Source organism: Xenopus laevis, chromosome 1S (genome assembly GCF_017654675.1).
Source record: "Xenopus laevis strain J_2021 chromosome 1S, Xenopus_laevis_v10.1, whole genome shotgun sequence".
Classification (NCBI taxonomy): Eukaryota; Metazoa; Chordata; class Amphibia; order Anura; family Pipidae; genus Xenopus; species Xenopus laevis.
This window is the reverse complement of record NC_054372.1, coordinates 78,419,832-78,445,719: the sequence shown is the minus strand read 5'-3', so window position 1 is coordinate 78,445,719 and position 25,888 is coordinate 78,419,832. Positions and strand designations below refer to the sequence as shown.

At 37.1% G+C, this 25,888-nt stretch overlaps 1 protein-coding gene across 3 annotated transcripts in view; it reads left to right on the top strand.

Annotated features, from left to right (window-relative positions):
- rasgef1b.S (RasGEF domain family member 1B S homeolog) overlaps nucleotides 1-10,895 on the top strand; it is a 249,683-nt gene extending 238,788 nt beyond the window's left edge. For all 3 annotated transcript variants that reach the window (XM_041579783.1, XM_041579782.1, XM_018240521.2), the window contains 3 exons: nucleotides 1,450-1,573; nucleotides 4,637-4,709; nucleotides 9,697-10,895. In XM_041579783.1, the coding sequence (XP_041435717.1) occupies nucleotides 1,450-1,573; nucleotides 4,637-4,709; nucleotides 9,697-9,721 (222 nt within the window). In that variant the 3' untranslated portion in view covers nucleotides 9,722-10,895. The remainder of the gene's footprint in view (nucleotides 1-1,449; nucleotides 1,574-4,636; nucleotides 4,710-9,696) is intronic.
- Nucleotides 10,896-25,888: the final 14,993 nt, after the last annotated feature.

Genomic DNA, 25,888 nt, shown 5'->3' with positions numbered 1-25,888 from the left:
CCATTTTAAGTACTAAGGGCCAACCCTGGGACCATACAATTCACAATGCATACAAACAAGCCAAGGGTAGACATACATGTTAAGCCACATCAGCCAATTAAAATCTGTCTTTTACTTCCACACTTGTTGTCAGTTGATCTCTGAGGCAGCACAGAGGCCATCATGAAATGGTGGTTCATGGTAAAAGATGTAAAAAGGCAATATTTACATATATATGTATTCCAGTTTGGCAAGATTCTTTAATGGGTCACTTAATATGAAATATATTATCCATTTGTTAAGTATACATTCTGGGGGTATAGATTTCCTTTAAAATTTGTTTTGTTGTGTGATAACTGTTAGTAAAATGTAGAGCGTGATATTCTGAGACAATTTGCAATTGGTTTTAATTTTTTATTATTTAAGGTTTTGAGGTATTTAGCTTTTTATTCAGCAACTCTTCAATTTGCATTTTAAGCAATCTGGTTGCTAGGCTGCAAATTCCCCTAGCAACCATGCACTGATTTAAATAACAGATTGGAATATGAATAGGAGAGGCCTGAATGGAAAGATGAGGAATACCAAGTAGCAATAACAATACATTTGTAGCTTTACAGAGCATTTGCTTTTTAGAAGGGGACAGCAACACCCATTTGAAAGCTGCAAAGAGTCAGAAGAATAAGGCAAATAATTATAAAACTATAAAAATTAAATAATGAAAACCAATTTAAAAGTTGCTTAGAATTGGCCATTCTACAACACAGTAAAAGTTACCTTAAAGGTGAACCACCCCTTTAAATACTATATACAGTTGTTCTAATATACAATATGGTTAAAGTCTTGGATAACTGGTCTTCCCAGCATTATATATTTTATTATATTATTTTTTTATATATTTTTAGACCACAGAGTTTGACAGTAATTATATGATGCACAATAATTTTACAGTATATGCTAACCAAAAATTTAAAATAAACTCTGTATCTGCACAGGTCACCAACTTCTCCATACTCTCTCATTCTCAATCCAACTTAATAGTTTACCCTTTTTGACAGGCCTCCCTTCCGAAACAGTTGTTGCCCAACAAGTAGACATCAAAGTATAATTTTCCTAGACAACGTGGCCACTGAATTTAGTATAAGTGACATAAAGGTCTTTACAAATAACTCTATTCGCATAGAATGTATTATCCGCCAAGCTTTATTTAAACATGTGCTAAACGTTGTGCTAAAAATGCATATACAGTATTTCAATTTAGAATATGTTAGGTTTTTTACATAATGGTCTAGTTTTGGACAATTTCCTGTATTTATTATTGCTGGGATTCTAAAATATTTTTTTGTATTCTGAACTTATCTACTGTTATGGTTCAAAAAGTTACAAGGACTTACTAATTAAGCAGAATTGAAGGTGTATCCTATTGATTTGTAATGTTATCTTTTGGTTTTTTTTTGTTGTATTTTTTTTTAGAAATTCTGGGAACTTGCTAAACAGGTCAGTGAATTTATGACATGGAAACAGGTTGAGTGTCCATTTGAAAAGGATCGGAAAATATTACATTATGTGCTGACTGCCCCCATCTTCAGTGAGGATGGTAAGGGAACTGTCACCATTTTTCATAATTTTAAATTTATATTACAGTACATAGGTTTATGTAGCTTTAACTTGCAAACATGGAAGTTAGAATTCCACTGCCTACCAACAAAGTATGTGCCCTAGAACCCTTGTTTTTTGCAAGTCAACTTAATGGGGAGCCATGGATACGTCTCCAGGGATACGTGTTTGATTAAAACATTAAAAAGGACAGTGATCAAACATGAGAGATTGAGAGATGACATAAAAGACATGAGAGTTTCATAGATTAGACTATGGGCAAGATGTTTTATGAGTGGAAAGAATACACATTGTGTCCATAAATCCATAACATATTCTCAACAAATCTCTCACCAAAATCATTTTGCAAGAAAAAGTATAATGGCACAAGGGGCATATTCAACTTGTGTTTTCCGCCTATGCAAAAGCTCTCAAAAATGCTCCTACATCTCTAATGTTTAATTTCATTCTCAGATTCTTCAACCTGAGAATTACAGCTGCTGGTTTCTAGTGCCTCCTAATACAAAGGGAGAAATTTCAGGCATTGCTCTCAGTTTAAAATTTACCACTTGTGGCATTAACCTAAGGCAATGTTACACATGGACAATTTTATTTGTCAAATTTTGATAAGCACCCTATTCCCCTAGTAGCACCATAGAGATGAGAATTCCTTATCCAAGGTTCATGCGGTTGAGATAAGGCAGATGAAAACTTTCCTTTCCCTTGTGAATGTCAAGGGAAAGTTACAGTATACTGTGTCTTTCAGAAGACACACAATCTTGCTTTTTGCCACAGATGGTAGATTTTAACATTTACATCCTTTCTGAATAAATAAAAGTCTCTTGCAATTGTGAGCTGACCTACATGGCGAACCACAGTAGCAGCACATGTATAAAGATTGTAATTTTGTAGAAAGGAAAAGAAATCTTATTAAGGAAATAATATTTATTAGCAGTGTTTTTATGTCCCATCCTAGTAATAAGATGTGAGGGCACATGTACGTCCACATACAGTCATATGAAAATGTTTGGGAACCTCTTTTAATTCTTTGAAGTTGTGTTTATCATTGTCTGAGCTTTCAAACTAGCTTCCTTCCTATATTAAAACTTCCTTTTAATATATATCATGCTTTATGAAATCAGTAGTATTTCAGCAGTGACAAAATTTATTGGATTAACAGAAAATATGCAAAATGCATAATAACAAAATTAGACAGGTGCATAAATTTGGGCACCCCAACAGAGATATTACATCAATACTTAGTGGAGCCTCCTTTTGCAAATGTAAAAGCCTCTAGATGCCTCCTGTAGCTTTTGATGAGTGTCTGGATTCTGGATGGCGGTATTTTTGATCATTCGTCCATACAAAATCTCTCCGGTTCAGTTAAATTTGATGGCTGCTGAGCATAGACAGCCTGCTTAAAACATCCCATAGATTTTCGATGATATTCAATTCGGGGACTGTGATGGCCGTTCCAGAATATTGTACTTCTCCTTCTGCATAAATGCCTTTGTAGATTTCAAAGTGTGTTTAGGGTCATTGTCTTGTTGGATTATCCAATCCTGCGTAACTTCAACTTTGTGACTGATGCTTGAACATTATCCTTAATAATTTGTTGATATTGGGTTGAATTCATCCGGCCCTCGATTTTAAGGGCCCCAGTCCCTGAACTAGCCACACAGCCCCAGAGCATGATGGAATCTCCACCAAATTTGACAGTAAGTAGCAGGTGTTTTTCTTGGAATGCAGTGTTCTTCTTCCTTTATGTAAAGCGCTTTTTGTTATGACCAAATAACTCCGTTTTTCTCTCATCAGTCCAAAGCACTTTGTTCCAAAATTGGTGGTTTGTCTAAATGAGCTTTTGCATACAACAAGCGACTGTTTGTGGCGTGAGTGCAGAAATGGCTTCTTTGTCATCACCCTGCCATACAGATGTTCTTTGTGCAAATTGCGCTGAATTGTAGAACGATGTATAGATACACCATCTGCAGCAAGATGTTCTTGCAGGTCTTTGAAGGTGATCTTAGGATTGTGTGTAACCATTCTCACAATCCTCCGTATATGCCGCTCCTGTATTTTTCTTGACCTGCCAGACCTGGGTTTTACAGCAACTGTGCCTGTGGCCTTCCATTGCCTGATTACATCCCTTACAGTTGAAATTGACCGTTTAACCTCTGAGATAGCTTTTTGTAGCCTTCCCCTAAGCTGATACTGAACAATCTTTGTTTTCAGATCTTTTGAGAGTTGCTTTAAGGATCCCATGCTGTCACTCTTCAGAGGAGAGTCAAACAGAAGCACAACTTCCAATTGGCCACCTTAAATACCTTTTCTCTAATCCAACCAATTTGGTGTTGCCAGTAATCCGTATTGAGCAGTTACATGCATTCAAATTAGCAAAATTACAAGGGTACCCACATTTGTGCACAGCCAGTTTTTCACATTTGATTTAATTTCATACAACTGAATACTGCTTCACTAAAAATCTTTGTTCCGAAAACACCCCATTATTCAGATGTTCCTGGGAAATGAAAGACATACCACTTTGTTGAAAGTAAAGTAAATTATTATGCAGACTGAGAGGGGTTCCCAAACTTTTTTATATGACTGTATAGAGTGAGCAAAGTGCAATTTACAGTTGCCATGTTTTTCCCACAATGCAGTGGGGTTGCAAGGGGCAATGCAGTTATGCATATACATGAGACCTGTAATGTTTTGTGCATTCACTAAGCTTTAACCTATCTATAAATTTGATAATTTCTGCTATGAATGGCATGTAGTTGATGTCTTTTACACATATTTGAGCATCTCATATTGAGTATAATAAAACAGCTGGCTTTGAGCAAGTGAAAGCAATGGCACACATCCACATGCAGCAATGTATTTGAAGCACCAGCACATTGATAGTGACAGAGTGATGAAGGGTTTGATGCTGAGCTAAATGAGGCACAGCATCGTCTGAGTGAAGGCGAGATAGTAATGTTCCTAGGGGAACTGAAAGACTATGGGAATATAGGTCCTGGAAATGCTGGGTTATTCATTTATTTTTTATTGCTTTTGTTTACAGCACTTTACTTGGCTTCTTATGAGAGTGAAAGTCCAGAGAATCACATTGAAAAGGACAGATGGAAGACTCTGAGGTGAGGCTCAATAATTAATGAATCAATACAGGGTACTGCTAGTTTTGTGATACTGACTAGCTAGATATTACATACATACATATGTTCAGCCACCTTTTCTGTTAAAATCTATTTTCTTTGTATGGATCAGGTACTCTGGTGCTATTTTCTGTACTTATGAGGTATAGTCTGCATTGGCTACATTCTTAATTTCACTTCTGTATGTTCTGTTATATCCATTTTTTTCAAAGTAGTGAGAATTTGCTTCTGCCTGCTCTATTACATGCAATTTTATGAAGTAGTGAATTAGATATTGTATAGATTGTATATGCCCATTGTAAAGTGAAGCATTTAATTAAATTATAAATAACACATATACACCTTAGATTTGAGCATTACCTATTCCTGTATGCCACTAAACCACAAGTTTGTATGAAGTGACAGATGATTGAATACTTATCACATTCAGCATCCAATCTTCACTTTAAAGAAAACTAGTTCAGACTGTAGCATACAAAGAGTAACTTATAGTTAAAAAATAACCTTTAATAATGTTAACCAATAAAAGCGCTCGTTTTTAGACACACTCACTGCTCAACCAAACTGCTGGCAGTGCTGGACACTGTCCATAAAAAATCACAATATTAAAAACCACAAACGTTGGACAAGAGGTGTTCCAAAGGAGGCATTTCTCATTAAGAGATATTTAAAGGGGTTGTTCACCTTCCAAACAATTCAATTCAGTTGTTTTTAGATTGTTCCCCAGAAATAAAGACTTTTTCCCAATTACTTTCCATTATTTTTTTTTTTTCTGTTTTTCCAAAATTTAAGTTTAAAGTTTAATGTGTGTGTCTCTGGTGTTTGAGTCTGACAGCTCAGTAATTCAGACGCAGACTCTGAACTGTTACAATTTTGCAACATTTCTCAGCAGCATCTCTGGAGTATTAGTAACTATTGTATTAATTTTAACAGCTGCCTGTAATGAAACCCAGGGATTCTGCTCAGCAGGGACAAAAATAAGAAATGTATCAACTAAATGTATCCATTTAGAACAGTTTACAGGGTCGGCGACCCCCCCTTTAATGAACCACCCCTTTAATGCTCCAGTAACTCATAGCACAATGTCACCCGCTTTCTCCCTTCCATGAGTACCCCACATGCTTCTCCTGCCTATCTACATGGGGACTGAGTAGGAGCTAAGCAAACCACTGTCCACCTATGCCGCCCTACATGTCATCAACTAACTCGGCTTCATCAGGGGCATAAGTGATGAGTGCGCTGTATTCTCAGGTTTAAATAGGTACGTTGTATAATCCGGATTCTCAAAGTCTTGTGATGTTTTCGTCTGTAACTTCCGGGTTTTCGGGTAGTGCCACTTGCTTACTTAACGTCTTATTGCGCATGTGTTGCCAGTGTTGTGCTGGATACCTTGCTAATCTGAGGATGCATTTTTGTATCAGTGCCGGTTCCATTACTCAGATCTGTTGCAATATTGGATTCTAATATTGGATTCTACACTCAGGGAAGCATATGATTTAATTTGTATATACTAGTAGCAGAAATGAATTCATGTTCAGGCTGAATTCATAATAAGCAATACTTTGATCATTTTTTGAATAACTTAAAGGGGACCTGTCACCTAAAAAACTATTCAAAATCCTATTTTATCACATTAGTCAAGCAAAATGAACTTTAATTACACAATATAAATTATTTGAATCTTGTTTCCTTCAGTCTGGGAATTCATAATTATAGCAAGCAGGCAGGAGCCATTTTGTGAACACTGTTATTAAGGCAAGCCTTGCATCATCTCAGAATCTTGTTTATGCACTAGAATGGGGGACCCGATGTCCATCCCCATGCCCTGGCTACACAATTAAATGGTGAAGAGAATGGGGGAATGTGGGGAGAGCAGTGATATCTAGGAAGTGCTGAATGGAAAGTGAAAGTAATTGTCTGCCATGCCTCTATGTCTAAGGCATAGAGGAGGGGCAGCCAATATTTGATTGACAGCTGAGATTTTTTAAATAAGCTTACAACAGCTATGAATGCTTTAATAAGAAAATAGAAATTGGATTTCATGTTTAATTTGAAAAGGACTTCTATTATACAGATTTTTGTGTCTGGGTGACAGGTCCACTTTAGTAAAAAAAGGGAAAAGAGAAAAAATAGAAAGTCCCATAAATAAAATTCATAGTTCTTGGTACAAATGATTGAGTGTGAATTACAGAAACGGTGTGAATGTAAATCCTTCATTCAGTCCATTGGGGGCTTTGCTGTTTAGCCTATAAATCTATTTTGCTTTACACTGCAATAGTTTTTTGTCTATCTCCTATTCTTGATGTCAATTTGAAATGTTTCACAGCAAAAAACTTTATTCTATTTGTGTTACCACTGTGTAGTTCATTGATATGGTTCGCTACAGAGTTCTACCTACATACATTTTTCCACATCCACATCTCATAACATATACTACCACAGTGGTTTTACAGTTAATAAAATGTGCTATTTTGTAGTCCCTGATGTCCATTCTGCCCTTAACGCACGTAGTTTTTTCAATGTAGGGACATGCTAAGCAATTAACCACATCTGTAACACCCCTTGGTTTTGTCTGTCAACTATGTGGACTTTGTAGGGATATTATAGTGACTTTGTATAAGCTGGTCCCGTAGGTTTCTGCTTTTCCTAAAGGTGATCAAAGGTCTATCCCCTATCACTTGCTTTAGGTCTATTTTGTTCTAATATGTGTCAGTGCTTTGCCACAATTTGTGTAATTTCTAGTGATGGGCGAATTTGCGCCGTTTCGCTTCGCCGAAAAATTCGCGAATTTCGCACGAAATTCGCGAAACGGCGAAAAATTCGCGAAACGGCGCCGGCGTCTCGTTTTTGACGCCGGCGCCCGTTTTTGACGCCGGCGCCCGTTTTTCCGACGCCGGCGCCCGTTTTTGGCGCCGGCGACTTTTTTCGGAAAAATTTTTTTTTGACGCCGGCGAATTTTTACCGCGAATTTTCGCGGGCGTTTCGCGAATTTATTCGCTCGGCGCGAATCGCGCAAATTCGCCGCGAATTCGCGCCTGGCGAATAAATTCGCCCATCACTAGTAATTTCCTTATGTTCCATACTAAAATCTCCAATCAATCTCATTTGGTTAGTATTACTCTGCTTTGTCTGGACTTTTTGTTTCTTTGTAATTGAGGGAATTTCTGTCCATTGCCAGTGCTCTTTTATAGGTGATTTTCAGTGAATTATGGCTGAATCTCTCATATAGTTTTTTAGTTTCCACTTGAAAATCATCCAGGGTACTGCATAACCTTCTCACTCTTAAGTGCTGTCCTGTAGGTATCCCTCTAATCGTGTTTTGGGGGTGTTGACTATTTGTGTAATAGACTGTTGGCCCTGTCTCTTTTCTATGTACTGTTGTATGCAGATTATTATTCTGACCATGGTAGATCCGTATGTCAAGAACATTAATTAATCGTGTCTTTGTTAATCTCGGCAGTAACTTTCAGGTTAATGGTGTTGGTGTTTAGTTTTTCAAAAAGTTCATGGAAGCTTTTCTGTTTGCCTAACCATATTACTACTACATCATCAATGTAGCGTAACCATAGTATAATGGGTCGTGTGTATTCAATCAAATCCTCATTAAAGACAAAGTTTCTCTCCCACCATCCTAAATATAAATTTGCATATGAGGGGGCACAAGTACTACCCATCGCCGTCCCCCTTAATTGATGGTAGTATTTACCATTAAAGGTAAAATAGTTATGCTTCAAAATGAACTTTAAAAGTTCTATTACAAAAGAATTGTGTTCATGATATTGTTGTCCTCTCTGACTCAGTATCATTGACTGCTAATAGTCCCACATTGTGTAGTATACTGTTTACAGAGATTCTATGTCTAGGCATGCCAAGCTTTGTTTATCTCCCATCGTATCCTGAACAAATGATGGAAGGCTTACAACATCAACATAAATACTTGAGGGTTCGATAAGGCTGCCTATCCCAGTTACTATTGGACAGCCTGGGGGGGGACTGTGCATTTTAGTAATGGTGTAAAAGGTGGGTATTACAAGAAAGCAATTGTTGGCAAGATGAACCACACTCTTCCAACTAGAACACACGTGACGCTACCCGAAAACCTGGAAGTTACGGGCCGAAAACATTGCGAGACTTTGAGTATCCAGATTAAACAACTCACATATTTAAACCTGAGAATACAGGGCACTCATCACTTATGCCCTAGATGAAGCTGAGTTAGTTGGTGAAACGCACAGGGTGGCATAGGTGGACAGTGGTGTGCTTAGCTCCAATTCGGTCCCCACGTAGATAGGCAGGAGAAGCACAATGGGTACTCATGGAAGGGAGGGAGCCAGTGACATTGTGGTTTGAGTTATTGGAGAGTTAAATATCTCTTAATGAGGAATGCCTTTTTTGGAACACCTCTTGTCCATCGTTTACGGTTTTTAATATTGTGATTTTTTTATGGACAGTGTCCAGCGCTGCCAACAGTTTGGTTGAGCAGTGAGTGTGTCAAAAAACTAGTGCTTTTGTTGGTTAACATTATTAAAGGTTATGTTTTAACTGTAAGTTATTTTTTGTATGCTACTGTCTGAACTCGTTTGCCTTGAAGTGAAGATTGGATGCTGAATGTGATAAGTATCCAATCATCTGTTACTTCGTTACATACAAATATTGATATAAATAATACATGTGACAGAAAAAGAAGCTTCTGATAGAGTACTGCATGAGAAAAAAAAATCAGTTACTGCTAGTAATTCAGAGGAGAATTGGAGATACCCTTGTTAAGTCTGGGACTCAATATTCTATGTTTGGTGTGGGGGTAATTCATATGAGTTTATTTATATATGGAATTGTTAATTTTTAATGTAAATGTGAAATTCAAAATTTCAATGTACTCTTAAAATAAAACAATATTTATTTATAGTAATAATAATTTAAGCCACTGTTGTTTCCTAACTTTATCCTTTCTATATGGTTAATTTTTCAGGTCGGCGCTTTTGGGCAGAGCGTAATGTGTCAATGACCTGCTGGAAAACTGTTGTTATTTATGGACACTTTTTGCACTTGATGGCAGCATAGCAGGCAGCCAAGAATGCAGCCCAGTATTGGTGAATCAAGAGAGCTAAGACTGGCCTAGCATGCTTGTTCAGGCCAGTAAAGACTTAATCATTCACAGACACTTTTATGCTGATTATTTGCTGGATGTTGCTTTCTGCTAGCCAATCCCATTGTCCTAGATCACCTAAAATGTCTTTAAAGAAGCAAAACTGGCAACACCAGGAATTTTGCCTGTGGGAAAAGCAAATACATTTAAAAAATATAAACTAAGGTAACCACGCGCTGGCGGTGGTTCATATCATACTGACGAAGTTAATCCTACTGTTAAAGTTTACTGCTGGATAGTAAACTGGGCAAACAATGAAACTTACCAGTATTATCAGTAATAATTGCCAATGCATAAACTATCTCCATTTGAAAAGAAGATAGAAAAGCACCTGTCTGGATAGCTAACAGCAACTGAGCACTGCAAGGTTGTCACTGGACTGATCTTCCAATGGTGGTGTCTTTTCTTTTGCTGTTTACAATACTTTGTTTCTTTTCTTTGTCATTTAAATTTATTTTGTGAAGCTTTAATTGTTTGTTGTATTTATTAAACATGATCTGTGCAAACATGTATACAAACTGAGGGGATTACTGAAGTTCAGTATAAAAATTCAATTTTAGTATGATTATCAGTACAGTACTAGACTTTATTGTAGACAAAGGAGATATGAAATCTATATGTGACAGACATAATTCATCCATTAAATTATTGTTTAATAATTGTTTAATAAATCTGATCCATGATTAGTCTGTATATTTTTCTTGTGCTTCAAGAAAAGATTAACAGCTTGATTTCTGTGCTCCCTAAATCTAATTATTTTGTTGCTGTTACAAAATGACACCTATAGTTTCTTCTTTAGCTGAAGGATTAATTTCTATTGTTATCTCATCACTAAAATGGTCCATTTAGGGCAAATTTCATACAATTGTAATTCAGAACCTGATCTCCTATCAGACCTGTGAAAGGGAGCTCCTGATGCTAATCAGGTAATCTTATATTTTTGATCTTGTATAGGGATGTAGCGAACGTCGGAAAAAAAGTTCGCGAACATATTCGCGAACTTGCGCAAAAATGCGAGCGGTTCGCGAACGGTTCGCGAACCCCATAGACTTCAATGGGAAGGCGAACTTTAACATCTAGAAAAGACATTTCTGGCCAGAAAAATGATTTTAAAGTTGTTTAAAGGGTGCAACGACCTGGACAGTGGCATGCCAGAGGGGGATCAAGGGCAAAAATGTATCTGAAAAATCTGCCTGTGTGTGCTTGGAAGAGATAGTGTAGGGGGAGAGCTGTTAGTGATTTCAGGGACAGATGATAGTAAGTTTGCTGGCTAGTAATCTGCTTGATACTGCTCTGTATTGGAGGGACAGAAGTCTGCAGGGATTTGAGGGACATTTTAGCTTAGGTAGCTTTGCTGGCTAGTAATCTACTGTTCTCTTTAAACAACTGCCATACGTTGACCTTGTAGACATTGTTTGCCCAGTTTTTTTGGACGCAGCCACTGAAGCACAGTTGCCAGAAAAAATATGCCATATAAATGCTGAAAATAGTCATTTTTCGCCATACGTTGACCTTGTAGACATTGTTTGCCCAGTTTTTTTGGTTGCAGCCACTGAAGCACAGTTGCCAGAAAAAATATGCCACATAAATGCTGAAAATAGTCATTTTTTGCCATATACGTTGAGTCAACGTATGGCAAAAAATGACTATTTTCAGCATTTATATGGCATATTTTTTCTGGCCTCTGTGCTTCAGTGGCTGTGGCCAAAAAAACTGGGCAAACAATGCCTACAAGGCCAACGTATACACTACTACAGTGGTGGATACGGATTACGTAAAATATATTATGGCTGCTTGAAAAAGTGACTCCGGTGTTTTTTCTGGAGACGGTAATATTATGGATATTTAGACAGAATGTGAACAAGGTCACACAGCTCGATGGCGGGTTGAAGAAAACAGTGTGCAAATAATGCCTACAAGGCCAACGTATACACTACTACAGCGGTGGATACGGATTACGTAAAATATATTATGGCTGCTTGAAAAAAGTGACTCCGGTGTTTTTTCTGGAGACGGTAATATTATGGATATTTAGACAGAATGTGAACAAGGTCACACAGCTCGATGGCGGGTTGAAGAAAACAGTGTGCAAATAATGCCTACAGGGCAAATAATGCCTAAAAGGTCAACTTATACACTACTACAGCGGTAGTAAAATAAAAAAAAGTAAAATAAAAAAAAAATGAATATTAAAAAAAAAAAATTAAAGTTGGTGCTGCTGAACTACTAGGAGCAGCAGATTAGCACACCAGTCCCACTCCCCAACACTGCTAGACTAATAGCACTGGGCTCTTATAGTAGTAGTAGTAGTAGTAGTAAAACAACAAAAAAAATAAATAAAAGCAGTCCTTACAAGGACTACTGTTATTGCAGCAGTCAGCAGATGAGATCAGAAGCAGGACAGCTGCCCACTGCAGCTACATACAGAGCACTGCAGTAGAAGGTAGATTACTAGCCAGCAAAGCTACCTAAGCTTAAATGTCCCTCAAACCCCTGCAGACTTCTGTCCCTCCAATAACAGAGCAGTATCAAAACGATTACTAGCCAGCAAACTTTCAACTGTCCCTGAAATCACTAACAGGCAGCAGCTCTCTCCCTACACTATCTCTTCAGCACACACAGGCAGAGTGAAAAAACGCTGCAGGGCTTCGGTTTTTATAGGGAAGGGGAGTGGTCCAGGGGAGAGCTTCCTGATTGGCTGCCATGTACCTGCTGGTCTGGGGTGAGAGGGCAAAAAAAAGCGCCAACAATGGCGAACCCAAAATGGCGAACGTCGCGCGACGTTCGCGAACTTCCGGCGAGCGCGAACACCCGATGTTCGCGCGAACAAGTTCGCCGGCGAACAGTTCGCGACATCTCTAATCTTGTATGCTGTGTTAAGCAGTTAATTATATCTCAGAAAATACAGAAAACTGTTTAATTTTACTTTTTGGCATGATTTTTCCAAAACGTCATACATATAGGTATAAAAGAGTCTTCTTTTTTCACTGGTGTCAGGGGTCACTATCACAAAGGGGCAGATTTATCAAAGGTCGAAGTGAAAATTTCGAGTTAATTTTTGTGTACTTCGACTAGGGAATAGTCCAAATTCGATTAGAATTTGAAAAAAAAATCGAATTTAGAAATTTATCATATATGGTCTCTTTAAAAATTCGACTTCGGCCATTCGGCATCTAAAACCTGGCGAATTTCTGTTTTAGCCTATGGGGGACCTCCTAAAACCTATTTGGAGTCAATCGGTGGACTCCAAAGGTTTTTTTTGGGAAAAACTTTGAATCAAATTTGATAAATATGCCCCCTCATCTAATGCAAACATATTTATGTTATAGTTCAAATATAAAAGATGGAAATGAGCTCTCTGGCAATTTATGTTAGAGTAATATTACAATATAAAAAAGTCTAACTTAAGTTGTTTGTTTTATAAAGAAATTCTGCTTTTGTGGTTTGTGTCTGTTGAGTGTAATAATGTTTCTTTTTTAATCTACCTCTCTATCCTACTGTAAACATATTAATTTTTAAACCTATTGACAACTTCATTGGTAGTTCACCATAAAGTTAACTTTTACTTGTGTGGCATAGGCAATGGTATTATATGACTGCAATTGTTCTTCATTTGTTATTTTTGTGTTTTTTTTTTTGTTATTTAATTTTTTTACTGCCACTCTCCATCTTAGGGGTAAATTTACTAAAGGGCGAACTAACGCTGGTGACGATTCGCCAGCGTTACTGTTTTTAGGCACTTCTCCGATTTACTAACGGGTGCAGGTGTAACTTCGCTAGCAAAAGAGACAGACGGTAGCACTCATTCGACTCTTATCGCCAGGCGAATTTTCGCTCTGGTGAATGGACGTTACTTCACAAATTAAGATGCGGATTTTACTGATCGTTACCCCTTTCGCCCATACATTTTCTAACATATAGAACTATACAGTGGGCTCATGTGTAGGGCATTATAACAACTCTATTGTCTTTATTAAGGTTCCCTGGACTTGTAATGTAATGTATTTGCTGCAACATATACGTCCATTCAATTTCAAATTTCCTGCTGTATGCAAATAAACGAAATTGCGCTAGGCAGAATTGAACGCTAGCACATCTTCACTTTGGCGCCCTGGATGCAACTTCGCATTTTAGTAAATCAGCATTGTCCTACCAAATTTACGCCTGGCAAAGTGTTTCGATGGCTGTGAAGCCGTCGCTGGCGAATTTTCGCCGTTTAGTAAATTTACCCCTTAGGATTTTAACTGCTATCTGATTGTTAGAGTTCCAGTTGCCCTAGCAACCAGACAGCAGGGAAAGTAGGCATTAAAACCAGGCAGTAGTTCTGAAGTTAAAATCAGACATAATAATAGAGACAACCTTGATTAATAGATATATAGATCTGATATAGATTATTTATCTGATATTTGCAGTAATAGGTTATGAGTAAAAATATACCCTTGTGTTTTTTTTTGGTTTCTTTTGTCAGTGCATTTGCAACCAGTAAGCATTTTAAAGCTGAAAAGAGGCAGGATAGGAGCATGAATAAATAAAAAAAACAAATGAAGATTAGGCTTGGGCGAATTTTACCCGTTTAGTTTTGCCTAAAAGTCGAAGCGAGTGAAATGTTGCAGACGCCCATTAAAGTCTATGGGCATCAAAAAATTTTTGCCGGTCAGCAATTTTTTTTTGACACAAATCTTTTTTTACGCCATACAAGTCTATGGGCGTCATTTCTGCGGCGAAACAAGGTGAACAAATTTACACCCATCCCTAATGAAAACCAAATGAAAGTTGCCAAAAAATAGACCAAGCTAGAAAATTTTATTTAAAGGTGAAGTTTCTCTTTAAACAATTATATGTCTCTGAATTATTCTATATAAATTTCCGAGTACAACAATTAATTTTTATAGAAATGATGAAGGATTTTTTTAAAAAAAAATCTTTAATTAATAACAAAGTGTAACAAGATCATTGTTGATCCCCTTTCAGATGAATTCTGTTATGCATGATATTAAAAACGTGGATCAAGTGCAATTTAAATTCAATAGTTACAGTAAACATAACCATTTTTTAAAACCCATTAAAGGGCCTAGTAAGAAATTAGAATGCCTACAACAGATTGTTCAAAAAAACATACTTATTACTGATTTTTTCAGGATATACTCTGAGAAGCAGGCTAAATTTTAAATTCACTGCAAGTATTGGCATAATATACAGTATTCATGTCACAGGGAATAATGTAACCACTGAGCAGCATAGTGATATAGAATTTCCAAAATGAAAATGTATGAAATTATAGTGACTGTGCCCAGCAGTGAATAACATTGGTTTAGAAATACCAAATATAATCTTATTCTTTGGTTGTATGGAAATTATATTACCATTGCTGTTTTTTAAGTAGGTTGCAACTTCAACAAGTTTGCTGAATTGAGGCCAAACATTTGTGGAATTAAATTGGTTCCCAAGTTCTTCAGCTGAATCACTCTTTTCTGAAAATAAAGCATTCTTTCCCTGCAATCTCTATAGAAAATTTTGATATCACAGATCAAAATTAAGGGGCAGATTTATTAAGGTATGAATGGTAAATTCGAATTTTCGAGTTGAATTTTTGAGTTGAATATTTGAGTTTTTTTGGAAAAAAACTTGATTCAAATTGCATTCCAATTGTGTTCCAATTTGATTTGAGTTTTCAGGTCGCTAATATTCGTCAAATTTTAGATGTTCAAGTTGTTTCTAAAATCAGATACCATTCGAGTTTCAAGGTCATTTGTAAAAAAATCACTTTACCTTTGATAAATCTGCCCCTTAATGTAGTTTATATAGGTAAATTCCCAATGCATTGTGTTTTGTTAAAGGACTGTGTAGCTTGTAGTATGCCATCCCATGATGATAATTTGTATGACTATTGTAACGTCTGCTCCATGATATATTGAAGTGTCTACAGTGGTCACATTTCATTCCCTCAGTCTAGTAAGTACAGAAATGCAGCATTCCTCGTGTTTTACCACAATTTTATATTCAGAACCTTCAGTTTAGTTAATTTAATTTAAATGTCCAAATTAATAGTGCTCATAGCTTAATGCAGTATCTTAATCTTGGAAGGGACCGGCTATGGAAAAGCTGCACTTTGTGTAGATAATGTTGTAAATGGAGAACACTATAATCAAAATGGAAACCAGACTTCAAGGTATGGGGGAATATTATGCTCTCCTTGCAAATTGTAAAGTATTTTGACTGAAATACATACATAATGTATTTTGACTTGCTTAGAATACATTCATTTATGACTTCTGTAAATGAACTGAAATTGTAAATAAAATGAAATAATATTTAATAAATGCATTGGTATTACTTTTCTTTTCTGACAGGTAATTTAGGATTTAGTTTTTTTTTCAAAATATCAAAACTAACAAAGAAACTGTAAGAAGTATGGGGTTTACATGATTGCTTCTTTAAAAAAGTCTGCTTTCAAAAGGTTTAATCTCTTTTTGTCCATATCAAGCAAAACCATGACTAAAACAATAATGCATAGATAAGATGTACAACCAGTTTTTTTGAGTTTAGAACAATGTTCCTTCCTCTGCAACTAATAAGTAGAAAATTGCCTACAGCTGATGGAAGATCTTTGGGCAAAATTATATTCTGAGCAAAACGGTCTGATGGTTCAGATAACTAATGATCAAAAATACAGGTACTGATTGGTTAATGGGTTATACAGTATACCCAAGAAAGTGTGGGTATTTGTCTGTTATGTATGATCCTTTTGATGATCTAGAATGAATGCTCTCAGTTTTGCGCTGCAACACAGGTATATGGTCTAATCAGAAGTTAAACCAAACATATAATAGTTAGATTAGTTAGGTGAGGTTACATTAAAATTAACTCTTACAGGAATATGTATTAGTACTCAAAATTGTATTATCCCACGATTTGAGAAAATCATGGGAAAAAAAGAGCACTCTCCAAAGTTTTTGAATTCCCAAACTCCAAAATTAATAAAACAATAGTACTTGTTGAGCTTCTGCAGAAGACCGTGGTAGATATATTTTTAACATTAGGGAATTTTATATTTTGAGATTTTCAAATGAGTCAAATGTTAAAAAGACCCCTTGTAAATGAATGAAACAGTATGATATTCAGTTTTCTACCATGATTTCCAGTTCAATTGTAAATATGCTAGCAATCGTGAAAAATCATTGCAGTCTTGACCAAGTTTGTTTTTTGTGATCAGCCTTGAAAAAATGTCAAAACTAATTAATCATTCCCCCTTTGTGATATAGACAATGGTACAATGGCAAAAAATGAAACAAGGCACACTACAACCAACAAAAAATGGTACTTTTCTGTGTCTTGGGTGCAACTGCTGTTCCAATTGCCAAAGAAGGTGAAGTGGTTCATCATCCCCGACAGGGTACACCATTTAAAATACGGGGTTATTATACATGTGCCACAAGTTTTGTAGTATATAGCATTAAATGCCCCTGTGGCCTATCATACGTGGGTCAAACATCACGTCCCATTCGTGAAAGAATTAGGGAACATAAATCGACGATTAGAACGAAAAAAATGGAACAAGCAGTTGCTGCACATTTTTTAGAGGCGGGACATGGGATACATCAACTGAAATTTCAGGTGTTGGATCATATACCCATACTCAGACGAGGGGGGGAATCGTGTAAAACTTCTATTAAAAAAGGAAGCGCAATGGATTAGGAGACTTGGGACATTGTCCCCACATGGACTGAATAGGGAATACGATCTACAAGCTATCTTTCGCTGAGTTTGTTTTTAATATAGATTTTAACTGGTTGTTTTTAATTTGTTTTGTTTTTCAGATTATTTACATAAACTGATTGGTCTGTGACTGACAAAGAGTTTACTACGAAACTTAATGATTTGAAGTACTTAGTAACAGTATGTATGCAATATATTCTTTAGTACTAAAATGTAACCAATAGGTGGCGCTTAGGTGACACAATTTTGTTAAGATGTGTATGTAATTTGTTGCGATTACTATCATATAACCAGTAGATGGCGAAAATTTCCCCTGTATAAAAGGGGTGTTTCTAGAGGGTGATTTTAGAGCTTGATAAAAGCCCTGAAGGCCTGAAACTTCGCGGACTAGGCTGTTTGCCATGTAATGTACCAATAAAGGCATTTTAATCTATCGGTGCTGTATGGAAACTTATTTTTGGATCAATGGTGGAGGATGGACCACTGATGGTATGTGCACCTAATATTGCTTTCATATTGGGGAATCCAGCTGACTCAAGCAAGCAAATATTGTTGACCTGGAAGCTATACTGTTCTAGAGGGAACAGGCAAGCCAGACAATCCATTTCAGTGGTCCAATTCACATATTGGATCTCACTTTCCACAGGAAGGCTGTCCTGTGGAAAGGTATTTAATGGTAGTAAAAATGTTAGGAAGGTCTTTCTGAGCAGGGCACAGAACAGGATGGCTACATGTCTGTGTTAGGAACTCTCAGAAGGGCTAGGCCACTGCAAGGAGCACACAAAGCCATGACCAAGTGATTCTAAAGTGATTAAGCAAAGCCAGAAGGTGTGGCAGACCAGTGGCTGGTGAGCTGGTATCCTGGAGGGGAGAGAGGCTTAGTGAGAAGCCCAGAATATACCAGAATGTGGAAGCCATCCTGTTTGGTGAGGACCCCAGAGAGGGGAATGTGTACTCTTAAAACGCTATTGAACAGAGTTCGTGTAACCTTTATGTTGCGAAGTTTGCCTAAATAAAACTGAGTCCCTATCTTTATGCTCCTGATCCTGAGCTTACCTGACTACCAGCTTGTCACACATAGCTTGTAACCATAATAATATTTCCAACTTTACTCATCTTTGCCAGTGACCAAATCTAACTGTAATATCAAAGTTTACTGCAAAAAATCATAATAATGTTAATGTTTTGAATTATTCCAGAAGACCTTTCTGCTGATTAAGCTCAAATGGAGCATCCGTTTGAACCACAATAACATATACAGTACATGGAGGAGACCATTAGTCCAGTCTTAAGCTGGCCTTAGACGCAACTATCCAATTTTATAATAATCATATGTGGTAGAGTGATATGCGTCTGCCCCAGGAATTTGACGAAATTTGAAGAAATCAGTAAGAAAACATGAAAGGTTATAGAGCTTGTTCATGCCCTCAGGCTTATGCTGATGTTACTATTCTGTCCATTAAATTTAACCCTTATCTGCCTAGAAGTTTGTCTTAAAGAGATCATTCTAGATGAGCATTTCAGTAAAATGTCAAATATATTATATTTTAGTTTTATCTTGCTGCATGTCCCGCACCAGGGCCCGCCCCCCTCTATTTACCTTACCGCTGGCCACCAATGGGATTTTCTAACTTGTATGGGGGAGGGGGCCCAGAATATTTTGACGTACAGGGCCCCCGTGATATATGATGGCGGCCCTGGCTGAGGTCGCCTGAACCTGCCGAAATCCCGCGGGTATCAGGCCAGCTTGAACTTCACTATAGCCTATAACTTTCTTTTGATTAATTTACCCCTATGTTGGAGGAAAAAGTGAGGGGTTGGAAAAAAATTCATAGACAGGGGTTCCTGTAATAAACCACAGTGCTTTTGAATTATTAGCTCTTACATTATTAGAATTAAGCAAATATTCACAGACTACTGCAGGAAATCAGGCAACGGCTCCAGGGATTCTACCGCAGACTTCATCAATCCCTGCAACACAGTTGCCCCAATAGATTGAGTGTACACAGAGCTGGATTAAGACCAGATAGGGACCTTTTGGTGCCCCCCACCATTACAATTGCTGTGCAACATGGGGGACAGCAATCATCTCCTGTCAGAGTTTTCCCTATGGAGGTATTCATGGATGCAATAGTAAAATTAATGAAAAGGTAAGGAACAGCAAGATAGCAAGACAGTTGTTCTGAGAGATGTGGGAAAGACAGCCAGGAATGTACAGAGAGACAAGTAAAAAAATATAAATATAATGAGGAGTAGAAAGTGATTTAGTGTTAGGGGACACATTTTGCATGCTAACCTTTGCTTAACAGGCAGTTATCACCAGGTAAACAGATTTCCTGTTGGGAGAGAGGTCAATTCTAGCAGGGGAATTAACATTGATTACAAGGCGACAGTTGGGAATCTGTGAAACTTGTCAGAAGGGGGCTGTAAGTGGGATATGGCAAGCTTAGTGTATATATATATATATATAAATATTGTGGGGAATAGCTCAAAGCAGCCGGTAGGGCTCAGGTAAAACAGTTCTTACAGAGGAGACAGGAGGCTTAGGTTTGCAACAAAAGTGAAACAGGCTCCTGCCTGGGGTTTTATTGTTCAAACCGGACAACTTAAACAGGCACAATTTCCGTGCTAAACAGTCAAATAATAATGAAAACCTCACCGGTTTGCAGTGTTACAGTCCATAGGAAAGTTCCTTGCGGTGGTAACAAACATTTGCCATTTTGAGTTGTAGTCAAACACACAGTTTGTTCACAAAACACTTCACAGCGTGTGTTCAGAGGTTCTCTCTGACTCCCAGTACAACACACACCGACTCCCCGCCAGGCTCCCTTAAACAGCCCCACCTGCGGACTAATTGGGCAGCATACTGAACTATCCTTGCTCCAGGGTCCTAATCTGTCTTACCCTGGAGATTTTAAAGGAGCTAATACCTTAGGCTGGGTGCTACATACCTCCCATCATATACAGGCAGCCTATTGGGACATAGCTCTTTGTCACATAATATATATATATATATAGATATATATATATATATATATATATATATATATATATAGATATAGATATAGATATAGATATATATATCAGAAGTAAAAAACCGCACTCCAAGGACTTGAAATGATGAAAAAAGTTTAAGTGACAAAGTTTAATTCAACGTTTCGGCACGCTTAACTCGGGCCGTCTTCATCAGGCAATGTGGAACGGGAGCAAAAACAACAGTGTCTTTGTATAAACACGCCAGGCGCCTCGCCTGGCGTGTTTATACAAAGACACTGTTGTTTTTGCTCCCGTTCCACATTGCCTGATGAAGCAGGAAATGCCTGCGAAACGAGTTGCAATACTGTTTTGTGAATAAACTATTACTGAAAATTACCACTTTCGTTGGTGTCTGCTTGGAGGAGGTAAGTCCACTACTACCTCCTCTGAATTACCCATTGGGTTTTTAAGTGTTTTTAGCTAATTTTATCCTTTTGGCGCCTCTGTTTTGTCTTATTACTATATCGAGTCCACCTCGAGTGGAGGGGTATCATCCCCTTTTTCTTCTTCTACAGAGAGCGACGTCTTATTCCTGAGTGGGGTCAGGATAATCTCCCCACCTGCCTATACAGTGGTTGCCTATCGGTAACCCTGGTTTGTGAGTATTAACTTGTTTACTCTACCATTACTCCTTTTAAAAACATATTACACTATTGGGGCTCTTGGTGTTCCTTTTTGTCGCATTCTCAAATGCTTCAATGTGCAGTGTAGTCTTGTGAGGAAAGAGCTATTTTGTTAAGGAACAAAGACTAGGGTCTCAGCATGTATCCATTCCTTTCTCAACTCTTTCATGCCATCTTTCAATGTATCATCATCTCTCACTTCCTTCTAAATAGCTCTTGCCTTTGTAGATCTCAGCTTTCCACACGCTTGGCATATTGTGGGTATGTTGCAATGTGGCATAAGCTGTGTGCAGGTTGAGAAATTCTCGACCCCCACCTGACCCTAGCCAGACCCCTCCCAACCCGCACCCAGGTCCGGATTTGTGGAAAGGCCACCAAGGCCCAGGCCTAGGGGGGCAGGATTTTAAGGGGCAGCATGAACCCACATTGGTTCAGAAACACTGGAGATCCGCAGGAGATACAATAGTTTTTTAAATTCTAAAATTATGATAGTTTACAAATATATGCACAGGTAAGCTGTAAAGCAGCATTCAGTGATTATGCTAGTAGCCAAGCTACAAGGAAGATATTATGATGCAGTATTTTAGTAAAACACATACACCAAGGGGGTTATTTATTAAAGTCTGATTTTTTCTGGTCTGACTTAAAGGAATTGTTCAGTGTAAAAATAAAAACTGGGTAAATAGATAGGCTGTGCAAAATAATACGTTTCTAATATAGTTAGTTAGCCAAAAATATAATGTATAAAGGTTGTATATCTAACATAATAGCCAGAACATTACTTTTCAGCTCTCTTGGTTAACACTGACTGGTTACCCTGGTTACCAGGCAGTAACCAATCAGAGACTTTTTTTTAAAATTTCTTTATTTTCAATTTTCAAACCGGGGTACAGAACAAAAAAAGGGAAAATGAAAGGGTGATGTAGTTACACTTACATATGTCCACACATATAATTTATATATTACATATGTCCGCGCATATAATTTATAATGCATATTCAACACTTTGCTCCTTTAATTTGCCTTTTATTCTCTCCTTAAAAGGTCCTTCAAGTATCTATGCCAGGGTGACCATGTTTTCCAATATTTCTTGCTAATATTATAATGTATGTGGGTTAGCTCCTCTAATAAGCTTATTTCTCTCACAGCTCTCACCCAATCCTCATGTGTCGGAGGTTTTCCAGACTTCCAGTTTCTCGGAATTAGCGATTTTGCAGTCTGGATTAATTGAAAGGTAAGGGGGTCTTCAAGCATAATTTGTTTTTCTTTATTTATATTGAATAATATCAGTGTACTGTCCCCCCTCTGAATTCTTATCCCCGTAATATTGTATATACTTTCCAAAAATCTTCCAGTAGTGGGCACATTACCCATATATGTATATGATTCCCTACCCCTTCTTTGCATCTCCAGCATCTATCTGATGTTTGTGGGAACATTTTATTAATTTTACTAGGGGTATAATGCCACTTAGTTATCAATTTGTATATAGCTTCTTGTGTTTTGGAAACCTTTGTCATCCTATTATTATACTTAAGTATCTTAACCCACTCTTGCTCTGTAACTATTACTCCCAATTCCTTCTCCCATTCTCGGCTAAGCAAGGAGAAATTATGTTCTTCTCGAGTTGTTAAAATATTGTAGATTTTTGATAGAGGTTTCTCAATCTCCCTTTCCATCTCCATAAGCTGTTCCCATTGGGTTAGGGGTCTATCCCAATTAGACTTATCTAACCTACTGATGTAATGTACTAATTGGTTATATCTCCAATGATCTCCCAAATGGGGCCCCCACGATCTTGTATTTCAAGAAGTGGGACTGTCTTTCCAGACCTAATAAATTCTCTCGTTCTGGTCAGGTTTGTATCTTTTCTCCCCCACCTCTCAAAAGCTCCCTTTTCCATACTAGGAGGGAAGTTCCGATTGCCTATTAAAGGTTGTAATATGTATGGTGTCTCTGTCAGCTTCATGGCCTGTTTGTTTTTGTGCCATGTTTTAAGGGTCGGTGTAATTAATGTATGCGGGTCCTGTTCCAACTTCGTCTTTGCTCCCCAATCCTCCCATAATGCACATTCTAATGGGTAATTCCCCCATCCCTGTTCCAGACCACACCAATCTTTTTTTCCACTCTTCCTTGTCCAACCTAATATCCTCACCAAATGTATCGCCACATAGTACATATATGGGTCCGGTACTCTCAATCCCCCCTTTTCTTTAGGAGCAGTTAATAAGTTATATTTTAACCTAGGCTTCTTGCCGTTCCATATAAATCTGGAAAACATGGATTTAATTGATATAAAGAAGGAATTTGGGATTTCCACCGGAAGTACCTGGAGGAGGTACAGAGCTTTTGGCATTAATACCATTTTTATAGCTTGGATTCTACCAAACCCAGATATTTTAATTTTTTTCCAATTATCTATTGTTTGTTGCAAGGTGGCTAATAAAGGTATAAAATTATCTGTATAAGCTCTGTTTAATTCTCCACACAGCTTCACTCCCAGATATTTTATTGATGATCTAGCCCATTTAAATGGAAAGTTTTGTTTAATCTGTTGTATTGTTTTACCATCTAGATTGACATTTAATATCTCTGATTTAGAATAGTTTATCTTGAAATTTGATAGATCTCCGAAGGTTTTCAACAGTTTCATTAAGTTTGGAAGTGTTATTAAAGGGTTTGTTATATACATTAACATATCATCCGCAAAAGCTGCACTTTTGTATTCATTGCCCTTTATATTTATCCCACTTATGTCCGGATTATTCCTTATATGTGATAGTAATATTTCCATAACTAGCAAAAATAGTGTTGGAGATAACGGGCACCCCTGTCTCGTCCCATTAAATATCTGAACACTTTGTGATAATGTGGCATTAATTTTGATTTTCGCTGTTGGTGTATCATACAAAGCGAGAATCCTCTCCTTCATTTTATTTTTTATCCCGAAAATTGATAATGTCTTGTCTAAGAAGGGCCATGAAATTCTATCGAATGCTTTTTCAGCATCCGTGGTTAACAGACAAGTGGGATATTGTAATTTACGTGCATAGTGGATTATTGAGATTGTTTTAGCGATGTTATCTTTTGCTTCCCTTTTAGGTACAAAGCCAGTTTGATCTTCGTGAATAATATACGGTAAGTATTGTTTAATTCTTTTCCCTAGTATGTTTGCATATATTTTCATATCTATATTTATTAGCGATATCGGTCTATAACTTGAGCATAGAGTAGGATCTTTATCCATTTTTGGTATTATTGTAATCTGGGCTTCTTGTGCCTGTTTATAAAATCCCTCTTTGTCTGATATGTTATTGAAATAAAGATATAATATCGGGGCTAACTCAGCTTTGAATGTTTTATAGAATGTAGCTATGTATCCGTCTGGGCCTGGGCTTTTTCCTAGTTTCAGCTCATCTATCCCCTCCTCTATTTCTTTTAATGTGATTGCTAGTTCCATCTCTTGGGCTTGTTCTTCAGTTAATAAGTTCACTTTGGCCTCTTTTATAAACTGCTCCATTAGTGCTTCTTTTTGTTCAGATGGTTTATCTTTTTGTATTTTATATAGCGTTTGATAGTAATCTTTAAAAGTTTCCGCTATCCCTTTAGTATCGTAATGTGTAACGTTTTGCCCATTTTTGATTGCAATGATATTATTTTGACCTTGTATCTTTTTTAGTATTCTCGCAAAATATTTATTTCCCTTATCCCCAAGTTCATATGCATTCTGTTTAGTTCTAAGATAAGCTTTATGTATTTTATGATCTAATACTTTCTTAAACTGGTCTCTCTTAATCTCCAGTATCTGGAAAGTTTTTATAGCTAATGTTTCTTTATGTGCCTGTTCTAATTGTGTAATATCATCGATTAGATTGTTAATTTCCTTTTCTCTCTTTTTTTTTAGGCTTGTACCCAGGGCAATTAATCTTCCTCTCAATACACACTTGAGTGTCTCCCATAATGTTCTTGGGGCTATGTCTGTCGTATTATTCTCCTTTATTATTTGTATTATCCATTCCCGTATCATATCTTTATTTTCCCCACTATGTAATACGTATTCATTCAATCTCCAGTTAAATTTTGCTTTACTCACCCCCGGAATTAAATATTTTACTAATACTGGTGCATGATCCGAAACTATTGTTGCGCCTATAATTGCCTGCTGAAACAAGTGTGCCCACTGTTGTGATACCATTATATAGTCTATTCTTGAATAAATTTGATATTGTTTAGAAAAATATGTGAAGTCTTTTTTCTCCGGATTCAAAGCCCTCCATATATCTACCATGTGTAGTTCTGCGAATTTTCTCTTTATATCTTTCAAATTCTTATAAGACAAATATGTTTTACCCGTGGATGAATCTGTTAATGGATTTAAAGTTACATTAAAATCACCTCCAATTATTATTAAACCTTCGCTGTACAGTTCTAGTACATGTAGGAAATGTTGTAGAAATTTATTTTGATTTGTGTTCGGGACATATACATTCGCTATTGTACAATTCTGATTAGCTAGTTTACCTTTCACTAATATATATCGACCCTCTTTATCTATTTTATGGTCCACCGTGTCGAATGGCAAATCTTTATGAATTAGAGTCATAACCCCCGTTGCTTTCTTAGTTGGATTGTTACTCAAA